Genomic DNA, 22,634 nt, shown 5'->3' on the forward strand with positions numbered 1-22,634 from the left:
ATATTTCATCTGTGGCACACCTTCGCATACACATCTTTGAGACGACATTACAGAGCAGTGGATGATGGGTGGCAGCGTTGGCTCTATTGATGTAGAAAATAAAAAAAAAGAAGAAGAAGAAGAGGCTTTGTTGCACAACAAAAGCCCAGTGGGGTTCCAGTGTCTTGGAGATTCTGAATACTGCAGTTTTTCTCTATCAGGAACATACACATGAGCTGGGGAACCTAACCTGAACACGCAAACCCAAACACCCACCCACCCACACACACATACACACACACATACACACACACACACACATCTGAGAGCGATCTCAGTGGGCTAAACGCTCCATTTCTCCCCGTATGTGTTTGCTAATGGCTCCCAGCATCATGGCTCATCATGAGTAAGACTACATACACACTTGTGCACACATAGAAACAATTATGCTCTTCAAACCATGAGCAACTAATTAGACCTTTAACACTGAGGACCAGGACAGGAATTCCATCCGGACTTTCACCAAAATGCTCAGTGTAATTCAGTGTAAGTGTAGTGCTGACGGCGACCCGTCATGAGCTCAGAGTTTGGACGAAATCAGAGGGGAGGCTGCTTGATTTGAAGGTCTCGTAGTGCGGTGAATGGTTTTCATTGACTGGGTCACAGCATTGAAATTTTCAAGGTTGTGCCCGCTTTCATCTTTCCCCAGATTAACGTGCTGTTCACCTTTGGAGCACAGCATCCACCATGAAGTCCGTAGGGATTTTTCCAAATCAAACATAAATACTAGCATGCTCTTCTGTGTGCACAAGCTAAAACTCACAAATCACACGCTCTTCCCTCTCCCTACTGAAGACAGTGCACACAGTGAAACAAGCTTAGACTTACTGCAGTGTGGTTCAAAGCATACAAAGCTACAGTCTATCACTGTAGCAGTTCAAAGCTTGATTTAGACTCACTGCTCCCTCTCTTCAACATCTCCTCAAGTTTGTTATGGCCCCAGGCTGCCATCACTTGTGTGCTGATAATGTATATAATATAGTTCCAGCTCCCATCTCCAAGTTCAGGGGCACTTGGTTCTCTCACATAATGGCTCGGCACCCTCAGAACATCAGGCCGCCTTGGGCAGTGCTATTAAACAGTTTTACTGTAGCAGAGATTCTTGGGTACATCTGTGTCTGTGAAACCCTCAAGCTTATCCAGTAAATTCAAGACAGAAGATATATTCCGATTTGAAACAGAAATGGCGTAAGGAATGTGTGGGTGAAGTACAATATAAAGAGATGAAATAAAGATTTATGACTCCAAGCAAGTTGTCAAAAATTGTGCAAGACAATCTGCAATCTACGTCACTGAGATTTAAGATTAATGCTTGACAGAGAGGGATTAATTGGTTCAATGCTATTTATGAAAATTGTGCAAACTGCAACACTTAATCGCATTAAAAACAATACGTCTATAAAACATAATTTACTGAACAGGAAAAATAGAGAGGGAGGGAGTATCCAGGATTCAGCTGATGAACCGTGTTAGTCTGATCCCTCTTGGAAACAGTACTGAGCAATTATTAAATGAAGAGATGAGTTGTTAAGTACACAGACAGTTACGTAACTAACAGTCCACACAGACCAACATTTAGACACTTCGTGTATCAGAGTCCGTCAGCCTGGTTTGCTCTAGAACGCCATTATTTATCTTGTTAAAAATCATGGTGTTTCTAATATAATTAATAATATAATTATGTTTTATGGATTTTAATAAAGTCTTCCCTCTCTTTCTCATTGCTTGATTAATCTCTTAATCTACATTGTCCTGCTAGTGGTGAGCACAAACTCATGTTGTGCAACCAAATATTGCTCAAATGCACAAAAATTGTAAATGTAAGTTCTAGTTAAGAAAGTTTTCATAGATAACAAATACGTCAGGTTGACTTTTAGGGGTGTGTGTATAAAATGATACACAAGCCAACCTGAAGATTTCAGTTTAATGAAATGGTGCAACAAAAACACAGAGTATGAGGTTTGAATATTTCATTCATGTAAACACGAGTCAGCTTCAGTGAGGAGCTGGAACTGATGATTATGAAACTAACAACATATATTATCATTTAATACCTTTAGACTTAGAGTTTTAGATTAGGGGGGTGAACCGTAGCTCAGGTGGAAGAGAAGGTTAGCCAGTGATCCCTGGGTTGGCGGTTTGATCCCCGGGTTGGCGGTTTGATCCCCGACCCTCCTGAACCCAGGTTGTGTCAGGAAGGGTTTACAGGAAACGCATGTATGTAATCCTCCTTCACTGTTTTTAATTTTATCTCATTAATGACATTCTCTCTGAGTACTATTTACTCTCCCACCACTGCTGCTTCACATTACAAGCATTCAGTCCAACAATATTTCTGACAAAATAGCTGCTCAACAAGTTGCTGTCGTATTTACTAAACCACACTTTTACAAGCAGCAACAACGCGTGTAACCAAATCAGCAAGGATCAAAATCTCAACAATTATAATTTTAAAGAACAATTTGTTGTGGTAGAATTATTTTACTTTTATACAACAAAATGCAATTTTATTTTGGCATTACCTTTGTAGAGGTTTTTGGGCAGCTGGCAGGTGTGGCCACAGCCGTTAGAGCAGCACTTTTTCACAGATGAACACTCTCCGTCCTTCTCGCAGCCCTCCACACAGGCTGCTGCAAAGCCGCTGGCCTTCTCCGGGGCAGGACACTCACCCTGCTTCGCTCCCTCTACTGACTTCAGGAACTCACAGCTCGTAAGACACTCATAGTGCTTTTTGGGAAAGAGGATCTGAGGAGTGGAGAGAGGATGACGCAAAAAAGAAGGTAAAGGAGGAGGAGGAGGAGGAGAGGAAAAATACATGTAGATTACTTTTTTAAGACCAACCTGCTGGGCTGCAAACAGGCAGCCCTGTGAGTTAACAGGGATTGTCCTGTTTACATTTCAGCTTATGACTCACTGCAGCGGTGAGCACATTAAACAGCTTTGATTTAGCCTCACAGAGCGTGTCATTACAGTGCAAAAAGAGTTACTTCACACTCCTCTCAAACTTTCCTCTTATTGAATTTTCCCACTAAGTCTGAAAAGCTCAACAACTTGAGTCTGAGGCAACCACGGTATCTGTGGTAGTGACATACCTCACATAAATCCTGGCACTGGTTTTCCTTCAGGTCCCAGGATTCCTTGCAGGGCTCCAGGCACTGTGAAAAGAGAGAAGGGTGTCAGTTCTTCAAAGAGCCAGCCACATCAAAGGGCCGTCGCTGTGGAGATGGTGCTTTCTGTGCTCACGCGCTGGCTGGCTGACAGGCAACTCATTCAGCCACTTCCCCTGCACGTTCACAACAACTAGTCACACCTCTTTTTGTTACAGATGCCCCGCTTACCGACATAAACAATCTTCTACAAAAGCAAACATGGAGCACAGGGGTTGTCCGATAAAAGCAGACAGGAACACCCTTGTGCTGTGTCTAGAAATCTACTGATGCTTGGGTTTTCAGTGTGGGCCCTGACAGATTCTTTCTTCATGCCTTAACACTACTAGACTCCCATACTCTCTGCACCTCATTCTCATCCTGCCACTTCTGTTGCTCAAGTGTAGGCCTGATATACTCTGGCACTGGCACTAAACTCCTGTCTCTTTACCGTGCTGAAGAGAGAACGCTTAATAAATGATACACTTGGTTTAATGTTCTTGGGATTCCCTTTTTTTTTTTTTAACACGTGGAACAAATTTACTGAATGTTTGGCATCGGCATGGGATAAAAGAAAACGCTCAGCGTGAGTGCAGCTCAAAGTCATTTTGCCAAACATAATGGGATGATAAAATTTTAAATGAAAGTTTACCAATCTAGTCATACTCCTCTTGCTTTAGATACAACAACTCACCCTGAACTAACCACATTCAATAAAAGTGAATGTAATATAACACAAGAGTCCATGCATGTCCAATTGAATCAGGCAGATTCTGCCGAGGGAAAGGTAATGTGTTCAGATGGGACTGAAACGAGCTGGGGTCTTATGTGTTCCTGTTGCGGGCCCCTGAGAGCTGGTGTGAAAGACAAGAGCAAGTTCAGTCAAACAGACAAACCACTGCCAGCCTGCTTCTGTGCTGCACTGGGAGCAGCCCAAACCACACCAACCAGAGACCTGCCAAAGTCACTCATTCAACTCCATTTAATTTAGACTCCTGCACGAGCTATAGCACTAAGACAAGGCACAGCAGTACATTTTCAACACATTCACCTACATTCATCATCTGGGACAGTCCAATATGTTGGTCAGTGAGAGGGGGAAATATGATAGAGTAGATACTGAGATCTGCCATCAGTGGAGGTCCACATTCTTCTCTTGGGAAAAAAACCCCAGATCTATCTGTACTGTTATGTAAGGTACAGTACAGAAGAGTGGTTAAATGAGGGCACCTACTGTAGAGTGTATTTAAAACAAAGCTGATGTAAGAAATTTCACATCTCAGTCAGGGGGCCAGAGCCATATTTATGACTGTTTAATTCACTCATTAGCCAGCTCTGTCATTATTATGCCATTGCCAGTGAAAAGTTTATTTGCTTTTTATGGAGTGCGGTGGAGGGGCGCATGATGAAACATAAACCCTGCTTCTGGAGGAACACGCTGCAATCAGGACCGTGCACACGCCTGCCAGCGCCCAATTACACTCAGCTTTGGCTCTCTGCGCTGCCCAGCCTCGTCTGAGGCAACCGAGATCCCTGTGTGGACAAATGTGTTGAGTGTTAAACAGTCAGCTCTGCAGCACATGGGGGGGTGGAGGGGGTTGGGAAGGGTATTTTCTTAATTACTTCACAGCAATATAGATATCACTCCAGTGATATAAAATATAAACTGTCAGAGGAAAAATCGGACACCTTGGAGGGAAAGCACATAGTTATGACAGATGAGAGCTCCAAAAGAAACTAATGTGGTTTCTACAGAGCTGATCAGGTGAAACCACTGTAACACCTCCGAGATTTAAGATGACATACGAGCTCTACTGCATAGTCCAAGTTATGCCTCACTGTCTAGAAAGTCTATGCAGTTTCATCATCATCTGCTATTAATAATATGGTGACCTTATATCATTAATTCTGTTCTCAATTGCGTCCTCTGAGAGTAAAGCCTGCGGTGCAGACGGGCAGTAGCAGCAACCTCAGCATCCCGGCCTCACACAAGCAACATGCAGGAACAATGAAGTCTCGAGGCAATAATTGTGTGCTGCACCAGTGTCTAAAGGACATTCTGCCAGTAGAGGCACATGTTAAAGCCCTAAAATCCCTTCTACAAATCACTGAATATACACTCATAAGCCAGGGGATCAAGCTCATTTTACTCATTGAAAGATATTGTGTGCATGGGCTGAATGCATTCCATTGGCTTTTCTTGAGGATCAATCTTTTTCTGGTTCAACACAATCACAACACTACACAAGTGAAAATAGAATCATCGTTACCTCGAGATGCTCGGGCTTGCATGCCAAGCAGCATGAATTAACACAGCACATTGCGTACCAAGGATATTGCAACACAGATGAGAATGCTGGCTGTGTGTCTAGTGTTGTCTCACTCTCACAGTCCCAGTTTTTCCTTTTTATTAACTTCTTTAGGGCAAAAGTTCCAAACTAACAAAAACTGCTGAACTGTAGCAGGAAGTTGTATTTAACAAATTTTATTAGGACAGTTGCTTTCGCTAAATAAGCAGAGGTATTGTAAAATGGCACTCCTAAAAAAGATAAGCGTTTGTGTCGGGGCAGTGATAGCTCCCTGCAGGTGTGCTGAAAACTGACAATCTGTCACCGTCTCTCCCCAGCCACACCCACAACCTGACATTTAAGCAGGGAAGAGGAGGACTGACGACAGATGTCTTGCCAAAGCAAATAGGACGGCTGGATATTATTACAAAGGTGGTCTCATCAATCAAGGGCCTGATTCCTATTTACACAGTTTGGTGCTCAATCTAAACCATTGTACTGATGCTGCCAAAAACATGCTTGAGAAAATGCCATAGCATATTTTCTATAAGCTGTTGTGCAATTGTTTGGGGGAGGGGGTGTCACCTTCAGCCTATTACATGCAGATACACACCCTAATCATCCAGAATCATGTACTTCTACTTTTGTATGTTACTCTGCCCTTTGGTAAGTGAGAATTGTACCAATCAAGACATTTGCTGTAATCAGCTAATTACAACAAACTGTTAAAAGCAAAATCACCTCCAAACTATATGCAACTTACTGCATGTGTACATGTGGATATGTGGTGTATCAGTGGAATCCCAAGAGGCCTGGAGCATTCAAACATTTGCACATCTTGTACCACCAACAGCTACGCTAGTGCTCTGACTTCTGAGATGTAATCTGGGAAAACACACCACGGAACAGGAGTATAGAACGTAATTGAGCTGGACAGTGTATCTCCTGGGTTTCGGTGCCAATGTCTGGATCTCCCTCAAGCAAATCTCTCGTGCTGGCAACAGAGCTACCATCTGTTTGAATAGCGCAAGGAATGCATGTAATTATCCTATGTCATGTTAACATATTTCTAGACAAATTTCTCCTAAAAAGACACAAATGCTTTTGCTCTGAGATGTAAACAAGAGCATAGGGTTGTTTCTATGGACTTGAGCTGTTAGTCCTCACAAAAGCAACTGATTTCCCCTTTGTCCTCTTATCTTCCTACCCAACAGTGACACATTCTGCATGGTTAAGTAGGAACATCCATAGCAGTCTTTCACTCCCCATTTCACGCCGTAATAAAACGCAGCAGTTGTTACTCTGGGGGACCCTGAAAGGCATTCTGTGGGGCCGATGAGAGAGTCAGGCTGAATGGCAGCCAATGCCACAGCCCATCTTCAGTTTGTCATGGCCAGGATGAGGCTGCGGGGGAGGGCTGGAGGGGGTGAGCGCGGGGGAGGAGAGGGAAGGGAGAGGGATTGTGGGGGGTTCCATCATAGAAGCATGGTTATCTCCACCCATCATAAAAATGCTTACTGCCCTGAGTGGGTGACTGGAATAACATGAACTATGACAAAGTGCACATATAAAATGTCATGCAATTGTTTTGTTTTAGTTAATGAAGCATGAACTGCTACCAGTCAGGACTGCCCCAGGCTTAACAATATGCAGTGTATACAAAACGAAAGATGGGTCATAATTCATACTGATGCAGATGACATTTTCCCATATTGCCTGAACAGTCCCAGAGAGATGTGTGAGACATTTATGACTGATCCTGTTATTTTGTAAACTAGTGCAGCGCCCGTTCAAACTGTGCCTCTCGGTAAGGGGCTGCTCCACCCCGCTCCAAGAGTGTGTGGGTGATGGTGTGGAAACAGCCGTCGCAGTTGAATTCTACCTTTCTTAAGAACCCTGGCATGTGCGCGCTGTAAATTATAATAGTTACGCCTTTTTCTTCATGTCAAGTAAGATGTAGAAAGGCAATGTCTGAAGCTTTCTCAAGAGCCGCTCATTCAAAAAAACTTCACAGCCGACACCGCACCTCCTTGGGCCCTCAGCAATACGCTCATGAAGCCTGAAGTTGATCGGAAGAGTGGTTGTCCAGAAAAATCAAAATACAGACAGAGAGACAGACTGAGATTTGTCCATTTATAGTAAGATGAGTTTTAAGAAAATCACGCACCAAAACATGTAAGCGCCTATTCTTTCCCTGCATCACAGTCTACGGAAATATGGCCTTCCCTATGTTTTCTCTGTTAGCCCAAAAGCTCAGAGATGAAATCTGGAGGTTTAATATATCGATCCCAGCATGGATGGTAAGTATTAAGCTCGAGTGGTGACAACAGATATTTACAAGGTGCCTTTCCTGCCCCTTGGGATGGAGCCACAGCTTTCTGCTCCTCTGGGAGACAGATATGGAGGAATCTCTGCTGTTGATCACACACATAGTAAATCTCACCCCCCAATCTCATTGAGTTATGGCTATTTTCTGCTGCCCTGGCGCTTTTCACACTCCCGATGACCAGACTCAATTATTCTGGCTGCTCTCAGCCCTCTGCTCATATCTATCGACCCATCCAGGACCAAGTCGTTGCGCTCTGCGCTCTTCTCTATTAAAACAGGCACTTGCTCCACATATCCGCTCGCTTCTCACTCTATTTCACTTTTATTTGGCTATCGCCTCCCCTTGACTTTCCCAGTTTCTTCTCAGTTCTTATCTCCCCTCTGCTCTTATTTCTCCGTCCCTGCCTTTCATTCTCTCCTACTCTCAGACCACGTCCACTCTAATCCACTTAAATTTTAAAACTCATCTTTTCCCTCTGTGCCGGCTTTCCATCTGCACTAAGCCAGCGTGTTCATACTCAGAAAATGGAGGCTTTCCAAAACTCTTTCCAAACTAGATAAATTTGAAAACAGCAGTCTCATGTTGCAGCGCAGACAAATAATGAGCTTTTTATCAAGTGATATATCTTTCACAAACATGGCCAAGGTACGTTCACTTGCCAGTAATGTTATGAGCAGAGGTGGGTAGAGTAGCCAAAAATTGTACTCAAGTAACTTCAGAATAATATTACTCAAGTCAAAGTAAAAAGTAGTCAACCAAATCATTACTTGAGTAAGAGTAAAAAAGTACTTGGTGGAAAAACTACTCAAGTACTGAGTAACTATTGAGTAACATCTGATTTATATGATTTATATTTATTGAACATTCATCAGAGAAAATTACAGAGAGTAGAGTTTATCTCAGCAATAAAATAATAAAATAAAATAAATTAATTAAATTAATAAATAATAACAGAATACCTAATAAAATAATCTTTAGGTAAATTCAAGTACCTCAAAAAAAAAAAAAAAATCAATGAAATAAGAGTACACAAAATAACTTAAATTACAGCACAAGTAACACTAATTTCCAAACCTCACTACTTTTTCACCAGGCTCAGCAGGCAGAACTAGAACAAGACATCCCATAAACTCTGTGCATGTGGCTCAGCATGAGGCAGAACAAGTCCATAAACTCTCATAAACTGTGTTTGTGACAAAACATGCAGAAACAAACATTTTCACCAAAGAATCGCTCAGTGATGTGACTATTAAGCTTCAACAGCAGTTTCAAGGTTCCTGCCGTGAAGCTGTGATCGTTTAGCAGTGAGCAGGAGTCCTACATGACTGAAAAGTCTCTCACAGGATGCAGATGCAGGAAGACCCGTGTCGACAGGTCTACAAGCCCATGCAGCAGAGTGGCTCTCCAGTGAGGTGTTGTCATAGACTGTATAAGACATGGACGTAGCACCCGTGACGTCACCCATTGGTTTCGGGGAGTCGGTTTTGTGACCAAACCATGGGCATTTGCGCTGCGCCATCTTGGATTTTAGTGGAAGTGTACTTTCCATATTTGGCGGTCAGCCGGCCGAGAACCCGCCCACTTAGCTCGGAGCAATATTTAATATTTACCCGCTTTCACCGCTGCCTCCATCCACTATCCACTTACAGTTACAGCAGCACACGAACAACATCAACCGCTTACTGACGAAGCTGCTCAGTCCATGCAATGTCGGACTTTTTAAACAGAAAAATGAGACGAAATAAAATTGTAGCCTAGTGTTCCCGCAATAAACGGACTCTGAGAGCACGGAACACGCCGCAACAGCGTTCCTAACATTAGCTGCTCCAGTCCTCTATCTGTTTCAGCAGCGACCATAAATCGGCAATTAAGTCATATGCCAGCGGCAAAATATGCTAATACATGCTAATAAGTGCAAACATCCAGGTAAAATAGTGAGAAATTTACTTACCGAAAAAACTGCAACAGAGAGTCCTTCGACGGTCGGTTAGTACAGTATACGCTACAGCAAGCACTGGCAAACAAATACGGACACTGGAAGTAGCCGGAGGCCACTGGATGTAGTCGCCTAGCCCAGCCGATGCTTTAGCAAAGAGCTAACAGCCAGTGACTGTCTATGGAGCTGTCACTCAACGTAACCACGCTTTAGTTTAAGCCTAAATAACACTAACACACACACACCCAGTGTTCATGGAGGTGGAAACTATCAATAGAGACCAAATGTACCAGGCTGTAAATATGTTTTTATAGGCTACAACTCCCCACTTTGGTCCCGCCGCTGAGATTGAGTATGGTCACGCGACGGGGCTGCACAATTGGCTAGGGCTACGTTTCATTGGTTAAACACAGTCACGCGGTAGATCCTTGGGCGGAAGTCTCTCTCTGACAAAATAAAAATAGAGATACTAGATAGCTTAAAGCTTTATCCAGTATCTGTGATAAAAGTAACGAGCTCAGTATAGCCTAATGTAGCGGAGTAAGAGTACTGGTTCGTCTTTATAAATCTACTCAAGTAAAAGTAAAAGTATATTGGTTTAAAACTACTCCTAGAAGTATTTTAATTTCAAAATCTTACTCAAGTAAATGTAACGGAGTAAATGTAACTCCTTACTACCCACCTCTGGTTATGAGGCCATGTTTCTGTGGCCTTCAACTTTTGCCTGTGATCTGTTTTTCTGTGTGCCTTCCTAGCCTATAGCCAACCACGCAATACAGGTGAAATCTCTGACACATGTTTTGAGTCTCTTGTAAGACAATTTGCATAATGCGATAGTCATTTAATGAAATATGCCAATCACAGACAAACAAAAAAAAAATGAGAACAGAGTCTCAAGAGATATTTTGCAGACTGGATTTGAGTTTACTGTTTTATTCAAACAATCTTTGCAGTTGTAAAATCTAAATTTCATCAAAGCGGAAGTAAGGTGGAGCTGAGATGAGACAAGCAAGCAACAGTACCACCCTGGCTGACTGCTAGCAAGCAATCACACCCCACATACTTCTGATGTTTTATCAAACAACCAGAGTTTTTTCAGTGCAGGTGCATTTTGTACTGATGATTCAACTGGGAGAGTTTAATTTCCTTTTGAAGCGCTCCTACTGCCACTCCTACTGTTACCTTACTCTGTCTATGCAGAAAACACTGTCTGAGAATTTATGACCTTCAAACAAAATTAATTTTTTATGCTGTACTTGTGTATTTATTTATTATAACAGAACACAAAAATATGCCAATGACCACATCTGTATTAAGTGTTTGAACACTATTAGACACAAAGTAAGCAATAACAATATGCATGTCACAACATACCTATACAGGACTTTCAACCACCATTAAACATAAAAGAGGAGGAAAAAGAATGGAATTAATCCACAGTGCAGTAGACATGACTCTGCTTTCATGCATGCACTGCAACCCTAGACATTACCCAAAGTGGCTGTATGTGTAAATCCAAATGTCAGAATCAGTTGGACTGGACATTAAACATACTTTAACCCGCCAGCTCCCTGGTACAAAATCTGTGTAATGTCCGACTGAGCCGATGTGTGATAGAGCAGATCATTGTTGGAGAATTCACAAGGAGCAAGTGGGCGTGTTGATGACGTTTCTGTCCTTCCTCTTGCACACTCTACCAACGCTCGTCTAAAGCAAACAGAGCATTTCCAGTAGGTGTGAATGCATCTCACGTGGACCATCTCCGGTTGTGTGGACAATGTCCACGGTTCATATGAGAAAACGGCTTCTGTCTGTCACTTGTTCCCTTTCTCACCCTCATTTCTCAGAGGAAAGCCACAATGAGGACCATTACTCTTAGTGGTTTCCTGTTTTCTCCCTTATTCTCATTCATGGCACATGTCTTACTTCAAGCTGCCTTACAGAACTGATTTTAATCCAAAGCCATATTCAAGTCTATTGTTTTCTTTTAGACTAAAAATGCGCTGCATGCCTAAAATCTTCATAGCTGACATGCCCACTGAGACTCTCATTACAGGTTAACCAGGCTGAAATATATTTCATCAAGTGCTGGAGCGAGTGTAAAATCATATGCTAGCAAGACTTTCCAATAAGTCTCTGGCAGGCCATTAAGTTTCAAAGGACTGTAAAAATATAGTGAGTAAATCAGGAAGAAGATATCCCTGTGCTGAACGGTTATGAAGTCTAGACACAGTATTTTTTCTCAACCCAACGTGACCTTATAGTATGTTCAGTACATTAGATATTGTATATATCATTTCTGCACTGCCGTAAATCAGCACAGGTGCGTGTTGAGCAGACATCGGGGTGGATCAGGTAGATCAAAAAGATTAACAGCATAATGACTTGAGTCTGTAACTCTGTACACAGCAAGTTCACACAAGTGCTGATAAATATATGAGGTTTTCCAGTGAGAAGAAGGTTGCTATATTCAAAAGTTGTTAGAGATGGCTGAGACTTTAATTTAATACTTGTATTAACTGTTAACTGTTGGAAACAGTAAGTGCTGATGTTTTAAGGGAAAGAAACAAAAAAAGTGTATGGATGAATGTGAGTGCATTTTAAATATTCACTAAAAACAATGTGGCTTGATATTTCACAGGGGCAAAGATAAACTTATACCGCAGTGATTGCTGTGGGGTTTTCTATTCTACAATTACATAAGCCTCTGCAAACTAACAGGAAACCCACATGACTTACAGTGCCAGTGGAGGATCGCTGTATTCAGAGCTAGAAAAAACAAAAAATTGCAGCATGTTGGTGCTCCTGCACTTCATTTGTTCCCCGTGCTGAAGTCTAGGAGGTACATGATGCCTGCGTGGAAACCAGGTGGTCTAGGCTATGTGTGTGTAGCACATTGATGGATGTCTGCTCTCCCCCCGACTGTCTCCGTCTCCCTGAAGGTGGAGGAATCCAAACCATATGGAAATTTGGCATTAGGTACAATGGATTCTTTTCATCCCCCTATCTGTTTATCACTTCTGTCATAGCTGGACAAGCTGTCTGCTAGAAATAACCTGCAGCACCTAAGAAATTAGAAAAATCTACACAGGGGTGCAGAGAAGTAACGCAAGTAATGATAACTGTGCTAATTAATTCAGACTGAGGCTGACACCAACCTCTTCTTATTTCCCTTATATAAGTAATGACATAGTTTCCCAATCTCAAAGTGTTTTACAGCCCTGAGAGGGACGTACACTCTGGACGTTGCCAGTGTCATAATTCCTCCATATTTACTACCAACTAAAACACTACAATATTCCAGCTCCGGTGGGGTGAACTGATATGTATACGGTTCAAGACTCTCTGTTTTGTTTCTCAAATCGGGCTCAGAGACGGTGAGTAACCTAGCAGGTGGTGTCACAGACGTTCTTTGAGCATCACTTTAATTATTAATTTAAATGCAGTTGAGGGTGCAGACAACAAAGAGCTGAAAAGGAATAGCTTGGCAGAAAGTGAGAAGAAAAAGAGGAGGAGCAGGAGGGGCAGTGCATGAATTATACATTTACCCCACAATCAGGGGTGCCTGCCTTATTTATGAGCAAAAAGCCCACACAGCTCAGCTAGAATTGTGCTTTGTCTGCTGTGGAATGCAATAGCAGTTCACTTAATAGTTAATGACTCTGAAGTTTCACCCAGACACCACACCCCACACACACACACACACACACACACACACACACACACGTCACTGATGCCCCAATCCCCTGTGAGGGCTCCTTCTCTTACAGGTCCTCTGCCATCTCATGTTGTTATGTTCTGCAGTGACAAGAGTCAAAATTACAGTGGCTGTAACCGGAGCCTCAGTTATCACCTACCTCTGGGCTCAGTTTACATTTCATGACAATTAGACTCAACAGGATGTATCCATCATGTGGGGTCAGATTGGTGATAAAGAGGCCAGTGGGCCTTTCACTGTGACGAGGCATGGGAAAGCCAAACCCTCTCTCTGCTGTTCTCTGAAAACCAAATCAGATCTGCCCAACACGTGATTTACGGTATTTACTCCCACAGCATCACACTGAATAATGTTATGATGACAGATGCATAGGAGCAGAGTTGAAAAGTAGATCACATGATAAAATACTTCCTCTGTGCCAAGGGTATTTATTCAAACCCTCTATAAAGCTGATTTATAGCAACAATAATGAGCTCGCTATACGGAGGATGAAAAATTAATTTCTGTCATGGCAACGTCAGTCACTGCAGACTGAGAAGATAATAAACAAGATAAAGGATGTCAGCCCTGTTTGCCTGTTCCTACAGTGACCACTCAAGCTGTCCCAATCCCTGAAACTAGACCTGGAGATTCTGTCTCAATGTAGGCCAACAACATGTAAAACATGACACGCCGCCGAGGGGAGGGAAAGCCGTCCTAATCCCATGCACCAGTCACATTCCACCCCTATCGCCACTTGTTTATTTGAGTTTCAGAAACACTTCAGATTCAGTAATCCTACTTGCCCTCTCCGGCTTCCACTAACAGCTCCTTACACCAGTGGTGCCTCTTAGTATCTCTGAGCTGTAACACGTACAGATTGAGAAATAATGTGCCGCCCAATAACAGTGACATAATGCATTCTATTTGCCTGAGGTGATGTTTGATTTCTCTTTTATGTGTATTTATGTAAAGCTGCAAACAAAGGCTTCACAAAGAAAGGGCAAACCTGGGCAAGTCAACTGGTAGGTAGGACTGGAGTTTGGGGTTTACACTGCTGCAGGGAATAAACAAAAAGACAAAAAAGATGGCTGATAGGAGCACAGTCTGAAGTACAGTCTGGAGAGCTTAAGTATAAATTACTCCACTGAAACAGTCTGCCTGAAGTCAAAGGCTAAGAGAATGGTCAATCACTGTGTCTTTGACACACATTCTGGTTTTCCATCGTCCTGAAACTGTCACACACACACACACACAATCTATGGGATTTATCCGCAGGATGCAGCAGCTTTGAGTGGAGCTGGAATAAATTGATAAGCCCACATCTACTAAGCACATCAGCTTTAAGATTCTTACATTCTAATCTTCCCTTCGTCAATGTGACTGTTGGCACGATTAGTTCGGTAACCACATATTAACACAGACGACAAATAAAGCCGCAGAATAATTTCTTGTTTCAGCACCTCTCAACACGTGAGCATGGGAAGGAAAAGACAGCAAAGTCAACATGATATGTACATCGTAATCTGTGATACTGAGCCAATCCATCTTCAGAGTGAGAATAAACACTTGGATGACAGCAGATTGTCTCAGTGTGACTGGTCATTATTGCTAAAAGAGGATTTCACAGCAGCTTTGATTACATTAATCCTTCAAGAAAATGAAATCCCTTCTGACAGGGAGAGCATGTTAAATCGGGCTATCTGTGAAAGGTTGATTATCTTAGAAAATAAATGGCTACTATTTAAAAGGCCCCTCTGTTGTATGGGATCACTAAAAAACACAGGTTTGTGCACGATAGTAAATGTATTTCTTCATGGACGATTTCCTGGAGTGCTCATCCCTCAGATATTGGACAAACAGCATTTCAGAGAGCAGCTTTAGATGTGAGCTTTCACTGCTGAAGTAGTCTAAACTACAGTTCCACAGCCTATTCTCCTTCTCTCCTGTGGCCATGTCTTTGGCTTTTTTTTTTTTTTTTTTTTTGCTATGGGGGTTTTCATTCTCTGCCACCCACCATGTGAATAATGAGCTCCACAGATAGCAGCCAATGAAGCGACCCCCCCTTTAGCCAATGAAACTTAACAACCATGTCCAGATCAGGTCCTTCCTGCTGGGACTGACCAGCCCTGCTTCACACTCCCCCGCCACCCACACATCCACTCACACTTACACTCACACTGCCTCAAACTAGATAAAAGAAAAAGAAAAGAGGCTTCAGAGAAACTACAGAGATGTCTCTTTACACGATCTCAACCGCCTCAGAATTCTTCCATATATACGAAATAAGAAAATCAATAGTCCAACTGGCTAGGATTGTTTCTCAGATTTTACACTCTGCTGAGCAGCTACACTGACAGGCAATCCAGACACTGCCCAGCTGACAGATTGATTTCTAGTCCAGCTTGCATTGAGGTGTTGGTGCTGGTAATGTGGCTAACACAGGGAGGTGAGACAAACGTCTGGCCTCAACATGACCAAAAGGTGCTTTGAAGTCTGTCTAAGCACCTAACAATCCCAGCCATGCCCAGCCGTAAACTACCAACAAGCACACACTTTATCACATCTTTTCAGTTAGCCACAAAATATACTACCTACCGCCAAAGAGAAGATGACCACACAAAAGCCTTGTAAACGGCACTGACACACTCTCCAAGCTTCAAGCCAAAGCGATGCGAAAGTATGTGCCGGCATTTTTGCTTTTAATTAAGAATGAAGAATGAGGCGGTGCCTCTGAGTTAATTTTATAGGTTCGACTGACCCTGAAAAAAGAACAACTGATAGGGAAGTTTGACCATTTTGCTTTTGGCGTGAGAAAATGTGGGGGTTGGTGGGGGTGACAGTGGGCTTTGAAAGACACTTTTGAATGAGACATAGTAGCATTCCAGTGATTGTTAATTCAGGCAAACCGCTCCAAAGCTTCCAACATGTGAAGACGAAGGCACATGCAATCCAAAAGAGTAAACACTTCTTATTCTTGCGCTGGTATGTGAAGCTCAGGGTGTGATTAGTAGGAAACAGTGCTCAAAAGAGCCACCTGGGATATGTGAGACATCTATGAAAGACATGCACGACTCGTTGCCGTCAAATGGCGACCAGGCAATGTTACTTTCCGAAGCTTTTCCCTGTGCAAACTCTTAATAAATATAGTGCAGGGAGGTTGCTGGTTCAAAGAAATGTAAGGTTAAGTCAACATCCCATTGCTAGAGGATGTTATATTACCTACTAGTGCTTTAATTCTCTTCAGCTAAGTGAGCAGATTTTTAAAAATGTCCAGGATATTCAGCGTGTTTAAAAGAAAAATATAGCACTTTCTTCCTCAGGAATTATAAGTGATGGACACTTTCCAGTGACTCACCACAGGCCAACTTATCCAGGGATAATGCACATGTCCTTTCTTCTCTTCCTTCCCTGAGAAGTTTGAGTAATGAAGTGCACCACTTTGTTGCAGACCGGCATTTAGCTGCCTTAAGTCAATCCTAGCATTTGATTTGGTGCTTGGATCATACCCATGGGGAAAGCAAACCCTGCTAATATCAACCATGCTCTGAATGTGGAAAGCTCTTTGGCTGCTTCTGCACACTCTCCCATGCACACGCACAAAATCTATTTTCTTTTCACCAGCAGAAAAAGAGAACACCCTGGAGTTTTTTAAAAACTTTCAGGGAACACATCCAAACTTCTCAAGTGGGAAGCTCTTAACAGTAGGGAGACAAAATGACAATAGCTCATAGAAATGCCTGCTGTCTGTTCTCCTGGCGTCTCCCGGCTGAATGGAGTTTGTCTCCTGGTTCAGTGTTATGGCATGATAATGACTCCCCAGCTCTCTAAATGCCACCTCGCTCAGCTCTGGAGAGAGGGCAAGCAGGTTAATTACCATGACAATGGGGACACTGAGAGCGGGGCCGACTCTGGACACTGCATACGAAATGGCCGGCATGACTTTCTCATCACAAATGGAAACAAGGGGCTTTGATTTCCTAAAATGCAGACAGATGGACGGGGTCACAGCATCTTTGTCTAAATTATTAGGCAGCCCTTCCTCGCATTTTCTTCACAGGCAGGGAGCTCTCAGTGGCTCTTAAACAGAGCTCTGGGTGGACAGGCCTTCTGCCCTAACGCACTCCCCGGGAGCCACTGCCTTTGTCTCTCTGTTTGACTGTGTGCTGTTCATGAAGTGAAGAGGCTAATCAGCGGCTGTAGAGCTATTCACAGACAACCACTGTACAGCATGGGCCCATTTGGTACAATTGTTAGAGTGGCCACAATAGCTCTGTGTTTTGACACACTACACACAGGCCCTAAGTGTGCACTCGAGTCACTGATGTGGATGTGAAGTGTGGTGATGTTTGCTACCATAATATTGACTTCTGGCTTCAAATTAAGCTGCAAGACCACGTCCCGGTCAGCCTCCTGAATGGCTGAATCAAAACCTAGGATACAACAAAATTAATTAAATTCAGAGAGCTCTCGAAAGTATTTGGAAAGGCAGCAGAGCCCCACAGTTGCACAGCAGCAACATAAGCATATCATTATTTTCAACATTGCATTCAGACTAATTTATTTACAGCCTACAAGTAGGATAAAGACGTGCTAAGTGACATGCTTGTTATAACAGGGAGAAAAAGAAGTCCATTAAAAAGTTTTTGGACATTTGAGTTTCAGCAGTGTTAGCTGGTTGATTATGAAAACAGTATGCTGTGCTTAGACTCACAGCCAGCAAAAGCCTTATTCAAACATAAAACTCTGGCGAATGACTGGGGAATGACTGGTGCCAAGAGCCGATGTTGGCCATCACAGTGGAAAGGAGGTTTCACAGCATTACGGTGAAAACAAAGGAGGTTTGCCTTCCTGAGAGCCTGTACATTCAACTGAAACATACAAACTGGTCACAGATTATTTAAAATATTTAAGAAGACGTTTTTTTTTTAACCTCAAATTTTGTTTAAGACAGAATCAGACAATCTTGAACCAGCTGTGCTTTGCTTTCAGATTTTGTAACCACCACAAGGCATTCAATTGTAAGAGGTTAGGTCATTTGTTACAAAACACTATGTTGTAAATATTTGCCATGCAGTGTAAGGAAAATAACCTATGCATTTGCTCATGCAGTGGAAAGCACAAAGCACAATAGCTCTGCTGTATCCCTGGCAAATGCAAATAGTTAAGGAAACAATTTGAAATTCAAAAAGGAATTTAGAAATCAAACACAAGGGGTCATTTTGCAAGGCAGCTGATACTAGACACTGATTGTGATTAATATGTACACCAAATGTGAGGCCATGTTAAGTAAGCAATGCATAAAAAAAATCAGCCACTTTGCATTTTCCTGAAATTCCAATTAATCACCATCACTGCAATGCAGTGATTTGTCCAAATTCTCAGCATGCATTCCTCTATAATTACACCAACATCTGTGGACTTTAGTGAGAAAAGCCAATAAATTTACGCAAGGATTACATCCAATTTGTCATCACCTGTACGACATCATGCTTCATGTATTTTAACACATTTTTAAAGCATGAAGGAAACCCCGCTAGCAAGGAAAAACCAACAAGACACACAGCTTCATGAAAGGGAACCCCATCCTCCTGTGAATATGTGTTGTATATGTCCTATTTTCAGTCCTCATGGGCTAACAGCATTGAATCCTGGTTTCACGGTCTGTTTGTGAGGAGGTGAGAGCCTCTGACAGCAACACAGAGCATTGTTCAGATTGCTACTTGGGCCAGGCTCTACTGGCATATTGTCCTTCTTATTTCAGCTCCATAGTATTCTCTGTCTACAGTCCATACAGCACATCTCCGAGGGCCTTGTCAACAGCTCCAGGAGAGTCTGATAGAATATGTCAGCGCCATCTTTTCAGAGGAGCTGTCAACACCAGCTTTGTATCAACCTTCTTTGGGACAGGGCTTGAAACACAAACAAGCGCCGCTGGAGGCGTACCGCAATGCATCCTACCGAAATTCCAAATGACAAGCCCATGAAAAACAACCGTGCTTTGCTTTCATAAATCGACAGGTATTTAACCTCTTCAGATCTTTTTTTAATTGTATTTAATTGTACCCATTTACAAGAGCAAATTAATAACACTGAAAGAAGAAGCAATTTAAGTAATGACTAGCTGAAAAGAAAAGAGTTTTTCTCAGCATAGGGTATGTCAACATCTCTTGGAGTGATTCCTGCAGGCATGACAAAACTAGTCCTGTCGTGACTCGCACACTTTATGCTGTATTATCCCCTAATAATGAGGCATGTATGTGGCATGTGTATCATTCATGAAAGAAGTGAAACCACATTACCTTGGAGCACTGCTTGTGATTCTGGCACCACACCAAGGATCCATTATTCTGTAGGAGAAAAGGGAAAATATCATCAATCATATAGTTGAAAATATATTTACCATAACCAATTAATAAAATAATGTTATGTAGCTTTAACCCTGTACTCTCCTATCACAACACATCTTCATACTACTTTCCGTAAGCCGTGGTCTTTTTGATTAACAATAATGCTAACAGCAGAAACATTTCAGAGACTGACTTTGAGTCAGCCTTGCATACTGAGTGTATGTAACCTAAGCAGGGAAGTGGGGTCAGCAGCACCAGGGCCACAGCAAACCTCTGGCCAGTTTCAACAGAGCATGGTGACCTCAGCTTTTCTGAGGACCTGTTTGATCTCTTAACAGACATCCCCGAGGTCACTGAGGCGGGAACTGATGTCAGCACTCCTGTGTACACTGCAGATACTGCCAATTTCCTCTAATTGCTGTGGAAGTGCCACCTTCTGAGCACCAATGAGGCAAACATTTGGTCCTAATAGTGCTGTGTATTTCTAAGTCTTCTATGTGTAAATATGGAGAGTTGTTGAGTGAAGGACCAGTGGGGGTAAATGGCTTGTGCAAGTGGTCATTTCCTGAATTCCATTAGGGCGAAGAATTATGCTGTCATTCTCTGCAAACATAATTGTGCTTGGACGGCAAAAGCAAGGCTATTGCTTCAGAATAAATGACCAGCTCATCAACATGAAAGAGCCAAAATGTTTGAATGTGCTGCACATCAGAGAAGGGGCCATTTAGGTCAATGTTTCAAACCTACAATAACTGATTTTTCGGGCACCTGCGAAAAGCCGAAAAACACTATGAGCACAACACTGACATATCATCACCTTTGAAGTGGATTTGGAAAACTTTTTACAGACAGTTGCTTATTTACACATCCAGAAGATACAAAGCAACATTATTGTTCATTTGGAGTTGAGTTTTTGATCACTTGATGAATGTAAGCCCCAATATTCACTATTCTTTTAGCTCTGTTTCTGGTCTCAACAAATGCAGAATGACGCTATGAGAACGGTGAGAGTGAACCAAAAAAAAAAGTTGTTGGCCGTGAAACCAGAAAGATGAGCTAAAAGAAGTGAAAAAGTTGAGTAGAGCCGAGGGCAACTGGGTCAGGTGGGTTGATCACCACGACTGACAACTGTGACAACGAATGCAAATATTGTCGGTGGAGGTTCTGAGTTTAGAGAGACATTAAAGGAATTCATCCCAGTCAATGACCTAGATCTGAGTTTCAATTTTGGATGTTTTCAGTGCTTCTATATGACAGTAATGAAGCTGTAGGATACAGCCAAACTTCAGGGACTGAAGGCAAAAAGTCTGCTTAAGTTCAATGTCAAGTTCAAAGCCATTTCCCACAATGTAATCCAGAAGAAATTTCCCATGAGACCTTAGGAGAGAACTTATCATTAAAGGGTTTAATTTGACATTCAGTACCAGTAAGTGCTGTGCTTTTAGTGTCAAGGATAATGGTCAAATGGCTTCAAAGGAATCCATGATTGTATGGTCATGTCTTCAGAGAATCTCTACCACTAACAACTGCAGATAAGGATGAAAAATATACATGAGCTGCTAAGGAGACTAGGAATAGTTGTTTCATTTTGTTACCAAATGAAGGGGAAATGAGCACTAACTTTGCTGAGGAGTTTAGCGTGCATCAGCAGGTTTTCTTTGTGTGAAATGGAGCATCTTCACAGTTTGGCCGAGCACTGATTAAAATATGAATTATTCCTCGCCAGTAAATCATTTTGCACTGTTTCACATGATTAAAATCCTTGTAGAGTTCGCAAACTTATAAAAGATGATCAAAACAACCAAGCCAAACCCCCTGCTGGTGACAACCTGTAAATAAAACCTTGACATTTTACACTGGCAGGCAATGCCTTTGGATAATTTATACAGATTGTCACAACTCTAGACCATGTCCTAAATCATCAATCCTGTTTTTGACACCTTTCTTCGCCCATCCATCAACAGTGACAGGGCCAGATCCACAGAGGAGCTAATTTTGCTGTGTGACAGCATCCATGTAGCAGAGAAGCTCAGCAGGATGTTGCCCCAGCTGTCCAGGCCTGACCCCACCATGTCAGGGACCAACGGGGGAATAATTATAGGTCAGGACTTCATCCCTCTGACTCACCATGGCATTCCTCTGCAGTCTGAACATTATGCAGTGCTGAGGACTGTCAAGGACTCTAGTGAGTGAATGCTTTCCAGATATCCTCCTGTGCGACTGAGGTCGAGGAGAGGAGGCCAGACAGTGGTCTACGAATGTGCGGTTAACTCTCTGCTTTGTTAGTGACACTGGTGGAGTCATGTAAACAGGGGATTTATCACAGAGGTACATCATGGCTGCTGTCAGCTGAGAAGTCAGAGCAGGTGGCCAGGGGCGTGTTGTATTGTCTAGACAACTGAGGAGAACATGGACAAAAACCCCTTTTATCTTTGAAGGTAGAATTCCACCTTTTGAAAATGGAAATCTTTTGTTTCTTATGAGTCTTTCATTTGGATCAAACCGATCTCAGTTTACATTGGTGAAGTGTTTTTGAATTTAGTTTAATCCTGCCTGTATGTTCCCCAACACTGAGCGACTAGAGTTTGTACATTTCTGGCCAAGTTAACAGGAGATAGGACTTCAAAGGATAGACTGGTGTCTCTGTGTGTCCTTTGACAGCTCAGGGGTCCCCAGGCAACACCAAAATAACTTCTCCTTAAGGGCATATAGGCAGCACTAAAATAAAAGGCTCAAAGATTTAGGCTTTAACTTGAATGGGTGTGAGGGCTGTGGTCATTCTACTCATCAATTATTCACTTTATATGAATTATTTGACAGGGGTTCTGAAAGTGAGCTAATGTGTTCAG

The 22,634-nt window shown here is 42.5% G+C and overlaps 1 protein-coding gene across 2 annotated transcripts in view; it reads right to left on the reverse strand.

Annotated features, from left to right (window-relative positions):
- LOC121194443 (anosmin-1) overlaps positions 1-22,634 on the reverse strand; it is a 43,170-nt gene that overhangs the window by 17,093 nt on the left and 3,443 nt on the right. For both annotated transcript variants that reach the window (XM_041057345.1, XM_041057346.1), the window contains exons 2-4: positions 19,738-19,785; positions 3,132-3,194; positions 2,562-2,784 (exon numbers count right to left, since the gene is read on the reverse strand). In XM_041057345.1, coding sequence (XP_040913279.1) covers positions 2,562-2,784; positions 3,132-3,194; positions 19,738-19,785 — 334 coding nt within the window. The remainder of the gene's footprint in view (positions 1-2,561; positions 2,785-3,131; positions 3,195-19,737; positions 19,786-22,634) is intronic.

Source organism: Toxotes jaculatrix, chromosome 15 (genome assembly GCF_017976425.1).
Source record: "Toxotes jaculatrix isolate fToxJac2 chromosome 15, fToxJac2.pri, whole genome shotgun sequence".
In the NCBI taxonomy this organism is placed as follows: domain Eukaryota; kingdom Metazoa; phylum Chordata; class Actinopteri; family Toxotidae; genus Toxotes; species Toxotes jaculatrix.